Consider the following 9,015-nt stretch of genomic DNA (forward strand, 5'->3'; position numbering starts at 1 on the left):
TTTTATGCTAGTCCCATGCATTTTTTTGCTGTCATCTGATTCCTAATCAAGGCAATCTGATAATAATTGCTTGTCATTATGGACTTTAGAATTGTTTTGAAATGCAAAATAATTAAAATTAATAGACAAACAAATAATATAAAGGTCAAAATCCAAGCACGCACACACTACTCTAACCCTGTTTATATTGTGGGATCCTGCATATCGTGCACTCCTCCTTAGTGTCCTTTGCTGGTGCTTTTGATGGTAGAGGTTTCTCACCCCAGTCTCTGTACACTTTTAAAAAGTGTCTCTCTTGTTTCTTCTCTTCTTCCCTCTTATATTCATTTTTACAGGCTGGACGGTTTACCACCAAACGTCAGAGAGAGTCACCTATAAATCTAGTAGCAAACCACGCACTAGATTCCTCAGTGGACCTGTGTCTCTGTCCATCTGTTTGTATTTGTTCTTTTCTATTTCCCCTCACTCATTTCCACCTTCTCTTTATTTAACCTGCCTCTCTCTACTATCAACCCATTTTTATTTATGTATATGTTATATAGTGGATCTTCTATTTTACCCTCCTCACAGGCCTCCTCACCTGACTTACATCACCCATTTTCTATTCCTACCACTCGCCCCTCTCCTCCCTCCACGACCTCAAAGCTTGTGTTCTGCATATTTTTCTTCTGACTGCCAGAGGATATCCATCACGTGCACATGTGATGTTGTTAGTCAAAAGTCATCTCTACATTTGAATCTAGCTAACATAGGCACATGCCACCAGACACAAAGGCTTGTGCAGCCAGGAAATGTTTCCTTTTCATCTTCAACCAACCAATCAATGAAGCAGCTCACATTTCTGGGTGTTATCTTACAACTATCTGTCTCTTCAGCTGTTACTGCCATTAGACATTGTAATTGGTGCAAAGGTGTTAATAGTCACTTGTTTGTGGCAATAAAAGGGAAATAATGGCTCATTTTGGTCATGCTTGCCATTTCCTGGAAAAAGCTCCTGCAAGCTATGACTTCCATTAATGAAATCTGTGCCCGCTAGGTGCTTAAAGCTCTGCATCAGCTTTTTTTTTTTAAAACTCAGGGACTACTGGATTTAAAATAGCTGAATGTCTGATGTGACTGTAGTAAATCTGTGACCCAAGACTCTTTCCAAGGACCCTCATATAAATCAGGCTTTTAGTTTGGAAGCATTTTTTCCAAGTTCTGGTAATAAAAAGTGACTATCGGTACGATAATTTACTTGTAGACTGTTATTTGAACTTGATTAAAGCCACTGTAGTAGTACAGAGACACCCAGCAATCTATGCATTGTAAACTGAAGCTTACAGCTATATAATCTTCAGTTTCGATCAACCTTTTTTGATCTCTTAGCTTTGCAGAAAAGTTGCAAGGTGATTTCAGATCCACTGATTTCAGGCATTTATTGAGATGGTTTTAATCAGTCTGATTTGTTGTCTTGTTGGTTATGCTGGAGTAAGAGGCTCTGCTTCATCAAAGTAGTGGCTTTCTTAATTAACTGTTGAAAATACTGTTTATGGATACAAGCTCAACGTAATTCCTGTACCTCTAGTAATGTTTAGTGTAATGTTTAAACCTCCTGGTTTCTATTGCCGGGTATTCTTTAAATACTGTAGTTGCAGTAGGTAACAGGCTTCGTCATACATTTGAACGGTGTAAATATGGCCTTGTGAAATCCAGGGACAGGGTAGCCTATTTTTGGACTGCAGGAGTAAAAAGGTGAGCTGCCTGGGCTGAGTCGCTCTCCTCCTTGGCATGTCTACTATCTAGCTCCAGCTGGCATCAAAGCTAGGCTAACGTCAGCATGTAGGGTATATCTAATCAGAGGCAGAGTAGGGGCAGGTCTTCCTGCAAAACATACTGGGGAGGCATGACCAGCGAATCACTTCAGTCTTTCCAGAGTTTGTTTAGTCTCTCTCCCTTGAACTGACACCCTCACAGTGCTCCTTAAGTAATACTTCCTCATAAAGATTTTAAGTCCTCCAGGTGGGAAACACTTTCTCTGGTGACCAGAAAGAACAAAAGGGAACAAAAATGTTCTATGAATTCAGAATGGCCGCAAAGAGTCACCATTCAGTTTATTGGCATGAAAATAAAAAAGAGACCATTTCCAGAGTGTGCAAGCCTCTTACATGTGTGGCAGACAGTATCCAGGTTGCAAGTAACTTGGATGTTATATGTTTTTCTCTGTTCTCTGGCAATCATCCACAAATCACAGAACCACAGTTACATTCATAACCATTCATCTGTGGGTATAATACCCTCGACCCCTCATACAAATGCTTTTTGCAGTGCTTCTGGCTTTTTAAAAAACAGACCCCGTAAGCGCACTGGGGCTCGTCCTCTCCAAACATGGGTCTGAGGTCAGATCTTAAACATGAGTGTGTGTCTGTGTACATGTGTGAGAGAGAATTCCAAAGTCCTTAAACCCTATTTATTTGTTGTATGTTTCCATTCTCTGTTAATTTTGATTATATAACATCTCCCAAGTTGAGGCACTATGCCCAAGTCAGCAATCCTCTGTATACTAACACAGAGAGCAGCATACCCCCCGCCCCACCCCTTCCACCGCCAAGTCCTTCCCTGATAGGCAGGGCCCTTTGCTGTGGTAAAGGAGAGCTCTCTCTGTTCCTCATGTTTGGACGGAGAAGACGTGCATGGTGCAGGCGCCAGGCAGGGCACTGATGGAGACTTGCTCCGCCATATGAAGGGCTGTATCATCAATATTACTTCTTTTTTTTCTCCTTCCACTTCTCCTGAGTTACCTGCATGTTTCTGACAAGTGCTGACTGATGAGTTCCAGCTAGTATCTGTGTGCTCTTTCAGTTTGAAGTTTTCTTTATTTTGGTTTCACGTTTTGGTTCACAGGCATTTCTCATATCGACAAAGGGATCGCTTTAATCCAGCCTTCAGTCTTCCATTTTTAGAAAACACTGTTATCTCCTTGTGGTCTCTCCCTGCCAACTAATAGACCACTAACTCTAATTGAATCTTATAAAAAATCTTAATTATTTCACTCTTTATTTGTAAAGGAGATTAAGATGATAGCGACTGCATTTTAACAGATTTCTATCCAACACAACGGTGTGTGAGATTCAGGGGGATTTAGTGGCATCTTGTGGCAAGAATTGCAGATAGCAACCAGCTGAAACTTATCCTGGTTAGAATTACTTAAATATTAATTGTTCAGGAGTTTTTTTGGGAGTCAGAATAAATGCAGAGGTCTCTTCCTCTCCAAAGGAAATGGGCCAGGTGATTGAATACAGTAAAGACAGTGAATTCAGCAGTTTCACATAACAAATTACCATTTCTCCAAAGCTGTTTGGTCTGTCACCAGTGAGCACCTGCTACTGTGTGCTCACTTTTTTCTTTGATAATTTAAGATTAAGATGTTAAGGAGCCAAATTGTACACAAAAGTTTCATTCTTTTCAGTATAAATGGCCCTGGTGATTTAAAAAGTTAAAAACATGGAAAAAAGCCTTTTCACACAAAAAAAAGATCAGTATCTCTCCCACGCAGCTCTGCTCATTGGACATGGGCCGCTGGCCAAGCACATGCTAATATGTGCTGACCTTATTTCTCTGATAACTTAGGATCCAGATGTTCAGGTGGTTTTTACCGGAAGCAGAATTTTCTGCAGAGGTCTCTTCCTCTCCAAAACAAACAGACCTAGGGATTTAAACCGAGACAAACACATAATAAAGCAGTTTCATGTTGGAAAAAAAATAGGGTTTTTTCTGATGCTACTGAACACAGAGGGGCTACAAACTAATACAATACAAGAATGCGAATGGTCATATTTAGAGCCAGTATTGGGTTTTTCCATCCTGAAACATGAAGAAACATGGCGGTGCAACATGGCAGACTCTTTTGACAAGAACCCCCTCACTATGTAGATATAAACAGCTTTTTCTAAGCTAACAAAAACAGGACAGTTCTCATTTTAAGGTGACTATACACAAAGGAAAACATACTTAGTGTATGTATCTTCAATTTCTGCCAATATATCTCCCTAAATCCTACACACTGAACCTTTACAACAGGGGGAAAACAATCACTTGTTTTCATTAAGTTAATTTACCTCGCAGCATTGAAAATAACGGTCGTCATCCATAACCACAAACCAAGGCTAGGTGGGCTCTCTTTCTAATGCTTGTCAGGTACACTTTCTGATAGTCACTTTTCACGATTGCCCACTTAAAGAAAACACGTAGGCTCTTTCTTACAGTCCTCACTGATTTTTAAACCCCTTGTCCTCCTCTTCCCTCTTTCTCTCTCCCCAATTGTTTTGATAGCTGAATGTGCTTTTGAAGCAGCTTGTCCACATACTTGTGGTGTGCATTGTGTCCTGGCCTAACTGTTTCTGTCTTGTGCTGTTTTACCTTTTTATAGGGTCCACTCTGAAACGACTATGTCTAGGCAAAGAGCGCAGTAGTAGTAACTATCTCATTTACTTTCTTACTCTCTGTCTTTCTTACTCTGTCCTTACTTTTTTTAGTCTTCCTTATGTTTGTATGTGCACTTTATTTTCTCTTTTTTGGTTTCGGCACTTTGAAAATGTTGCAGTTATTGTTGAAAATGTGGGTACTCTGCAGATTGTTGCATATATTTACGTTTGTTGTTGTTTTGCATGGCGGTGTCAGTGTCTTGATTGCTGAATTTTGTCATTGCTTGCATATCAAACATTTCATTTGTCTATAATTACTCATGAGTCGTTCATGTTGCAATCCTTTGGCTGCTATGTAGGCAAAATATGTCACAGTAAATAAGTTGTATACACATTTACTCTGACGTCAACCAAACCATCAGGATTATTCTTTAAGATGGCTTTCACGAAGGGGATATTATAGGTTCATCGTGTCAAAAAGTGCCTTAAATTATGCCATACAGCAGCCAATTGATTTTACTGTCAGTTTTTCTACCGGCCAGATTTTTAAGACCTTTGTGTCTTTTCAGGGTCTTCACTCAACACCACCGCAGCTCAAACAGCCTCCAGTCAGACACAGCCGACACTCACCACAGCCACGCCCGCACCATCTCCCCAGCCAATCACGCGGCTTGCTCAGGTCCAGACCAACAACAGCAACAACAAGAGAGGCACGTTCACCGATGATCTTCACAAACTGGTAGATGACTGGACGAAGGAGACTGTTGCAGCAGCCAGTCAGCCGCGCCCCTCCCTCAACCAGATCAAACAGCAGAGACGCCAGCAGGACCTGGAGGGCAGAGCGCCACCCATGGGAGCAGCTACACACGAGGTATTCGAAATGGAGACGTGCACTCAGGGACAGATGATGAGTTCAGCTGATCTATGACAGTGGTTCTCAAACTGTTGACACTGCATACCACCTCAGAAAATATTAGGCTCTTCGAATACCACCATTATGACCAACGCCAAAATACAGTGGGGTAGGTCGACCCTGTTCGGCTACAGACAGTTCACGCTAGAGGCAGGTGTATTCCTATTTAGAAGGTTATTATTTTTTACTGTTGTCAACCATGCTGTACAAAGAGTAGAGCTGGCACTTAAACTTTGAATAATAAAATTTAAAAAATTAAATAAAATAGTAATAATAATAATGATAATTTATATTAAATAGAAATGATAATAAATATAGCAATGATAAAATAACATGTTAATGATTTTTAAATAATGATAATAATAATAATAATGATAATAATAATAATGATGATGATGATAATGCCAACAACCGAGATCAGAGGTCAGTTGGGCCGGGCTTGCTAACTCTTGTTTTGTTGCTCCAGGTCACACCCAGACCCTTGGGAGGGCACTGGCTCATTGCAGATATCTGTGGCTCTCAGGTTTTAATTTTGACTTCATGGGATCTCATAGTTTAAGTATTTTTATGTAATATATAGCAGTATTTTGATAGCATCATATACATTTAAATTAATGCATTTACATTTTATTTCGGAGATTCCTCTGAATCCTCCTTTAGGGAGCTCGCTTGCCACAGTAGCACAGTTTGAGAACCAGTGATCTATATGACACTAGAGGCAACCGACGTACTACTTTGTACAACAACTCCTTTCTGTTTCAGATGAAATGCCATGTTGGTCTACGCAAGTTCCAGCTGCCTCTTTCTTGCCCCCTGACTGCTGCTTTAGGCCCCGGTATGCCCACAACCCTAGCTCCCAGCTCCTCAGCAATGGTCCCTCCTGGATACCTTTTGCCATCAGGCTCCTATGGGGGGATGGTTCCTGGTCCTCTTTACCCGCAGCAGTGGCCTGGCCTGCCTAGTCCTGTAGGCTCCGTTGGTCCTGTAGGCCTGCTTGGTGCTGCGAGAATGATGCCCTACCCCACAATGGCAACCCCAGGGATCCAAGCCTACCCGCTGGTCATGCACGACCCCGAGAATGGCCCCTGTCCCAAAACCACTAGGACTACCTAACCCGCTAACTAATATGTGTTAGTGTGTACAGGCACGATAGTCAAACTCCACTCCGTTCTGGTTCACCAGAGCCACACGTGTACATAATCTGATCTTGTAAATAACATGACGCAAGTGTTGATATACTTTATACAACACCTATATCTGTTGTTAATTTGTGTGTGTGTGTGTGTGTGTGTGTGTGTGTGTGCGTGCGTGCGTGTGTGTATGTATGTGTGTGTGTGTATGTGTGTATTCTATCCAGTATGTGTTAAGTATGTGTGTCCGAATACTTTATGCTTTTTGGCTTTAGTTTTTCCTAAACTCAGCCATACAAGACTATTCGTCTGCAGTCACAACAAACATATTTCACATCATTCTTTATTACTGCAGTTTTGACATTGAGTTTTGCCTTTCTCTGTACACTTTAAACACTACATTGGAATCCAAATACCAGTGGTTTGAGATACAGTAACAGGACAGTATTTATGATGAAGACATTTGAAAGAATGTAGTGCCTTGAACATTTATTTAGAGATTACTTTTTTCTTTTTTCTGTGAAACAAAGCATGTCTGCATCCAAGTTATTTTATTTGATGGTAGCTTGAGTGCAGTCTCTTTTTTTTAATGCATTACAGACACTTTTGTTTTTTGGTTTACATATGAATGCCCTTGTAGAACTGCACTATTAACACAATATATGCTCTTATTTAAATAATAAAATCGTGTTTTAACCCTTGTTTACTTTCCACCCCTGTGACAGATGGAATGCCATAGTGGTGAGATGTACCGTTGCCTTGCAGAAACAAATGGTTAATGTACAACTGATGAAAGAAGGAAAAAAAAAATCACGCCAGCAGCCAAATCAACTCTTTCAGGTCTAATGGTTCAGTGGGACACGGCCTCTTTTTGATTAAACAGCACAAGAGTTGGCAGTGTTGTAGCCTTGTGCTCAGGAGAGAGCTGGTGTCCAGAGCCATATATACTGTACATGGTTGTTTCTACAGTATACGCCTCTGGTAGTGTTCTGATCAGAATGTAGCAATTAATATGTGAAGGCTTGAGGCTTTAAAAAGTGCAATTTAACCCCTCCACAAAGCTTTGATCGTGGCCTTGCCACAAGCCTTATCGCTGATGTGTGCGACAGGAGCAAGCTGAGAAGTTGAACAAAGTTACAAATCACAAAGCAAGACGTTACCAGGCAAAGTATAAACATAAAAACACCACAAAGCAAACAATTCACTACTGCTAAATGTTCTTTCAACTTGGCTATCCTATTACTCTGCATACACTACGTGTGAAATGTTTTGTGCAATCACCAGTTTAGTATGATGTTTTTAAATTATTTGATGTTTAAAGCTTGATTTATTGGGTTTTTTTTTTTGATGCTGCTATCGTCTGAGGTGATTCCACTGTACAGTTAATATTCACATAAGATGGTACTTTGAAAAAAAAAAATTCCTCAAATTAACAATTGAGACGCTCACAAATCAGTGTTATTGCCTTGTTGAAATTTTGATGTGTTTATTTTCCAGGTTGCTTTGGATGACAGCCTTTTTTTTCCTTTTCAGTAATATATTGCAAAATTCAAATGATACTTGATGCGGGAGATTTGCACAACATATAGTCTCCCTTAATTCTAAACTCATGTTTAAGAGTTTCCTACACTGTATATAGTGGGTTTCACCGCCTGTACTTTTTTATCACTGACAAGCATGGCCAACTTTTCATGTTTCACAAAGCAAAGACAAACAATAAAGCTGCAATGGTTAGATATTTCACTTTGCCACAAAACATCTGAAAAGTTTCAGCACCCCGATTCTGCCAAGCTGTGAATTGTACAGTTTTCTTGTAGTTTATATTTGTACTTTTTTTTCTGACTGTTTAGAGGTGGTGGTGGTGGAGGGGTTGCTTTGATGTATATTATTCCATCAATTCGGTTTGAATTGGACCTTTTATAGGATATTATGCAGAGTCTTCTGCTTTGGTGAAATACTTCCAGTAGTAAGAGATTTCTGTTCTCTGTCACTTGTATCTGGTTTTGTTCCACCTCCCTGGCTGCCCAATCATGGCGGGCAGAGGAAGGAATAACTATTGTGGGCATATTCATGTGGATGCAGTGATCAGATGGAGGAGCTGAGATGCACAGAGAAGGAGGAGGAGGAGGAGGAGGAGGAGGAGCAGACGCCTCCTACTCTGCTCATCTCATTTCTCTCTGGACAACATTGCCCCCTGGTGAATATGCTGTGACTGTCAAAGGCTTGTATTCAAACTGTGGGATTGCTTCTGCCTGCTCTATGTCCCACTGCATTACCCCACCCTACCCTGCTGCACTCTAATCACAGACCGTATGTTGAGAGAGAAATAAATATTATTTTGTGCTTGATGGTTTGTTTCAGTGTTTTGTTTTTTTTAATTGACTTTTTTGAGGTTTTAAGGGACTGTACTTTTAGTCAGTGTAGGGGCTGAGATGTTCCTTCATATGTGATTTATATCATGACCCTCCCTGGATCTACAGATATTTTTTGCAAATTGCATAAATTAGTAGATTTAGAAAATCATTTTAAAAAGCTCAAAAAAGCTTAAAATCACCATAGTTATATATTA

At 40.3% G+C, this 9,015-nt stretch overlaps 1 protein-coding gene across 12 annotated transcripts in view; it reads left to right on the forward strand.

Annotated features, from left to right (window-relative positions):
- Positions 1-8,794, forward strand: part of LOC121946553 (serine/threonine-protein kinase WNK2) — a 53,723-nt gene extending 44,929 nt beyond the window's left edge. For 8 of the 12 annotated variants that reach the window (XM_088082016.1, XM_088082018.1, XM_088082017.1 and 5 more), the window contains 4 exons: positions 336-434; positions 4,409-4,453; positions 4,973-5,274; positions 6,079-8,794. In XM_088082016.1, coding sequence (XP_087938142.1) covers positions 336-434; positions 4,409-4,453; positions 4,973-5,274; positions 6,079-6,429 — 797 coding nt within the window. In that variant the 3' untranslated portion in view covers positions 6,430-8,794. The remainder of the gene's footprint in view (positions 1-335; positions 435-4,408; positions 4,454-4,972; positions 5,275-6,078) is intronic. The other 4 variants (XM_088082022.1, XM_088082019.1, XM_088082020.1 and 1 more) reach the window with 4 other exon arrangements.
- The last annotated feature ends 221 nt before the right edge of the window (positions 8,795-9,015 follow it).

Source organism: Plectropomus leopardus, chromosome 9 (assembly GCF_026936395.1).
Source record: "Plectropomus leopardus strain MGB_pleo_1.0 chromosome 9, ASM2693639v1, whole genome shotgun sequence".
Classification (NCBI taxonomy): domain Eukaryota; kingdom Metazoa; phylum Chordata; class Actinopteri; order Perciformes; family Serranidae; genus Plectropomus; species Plectropomus leopardus.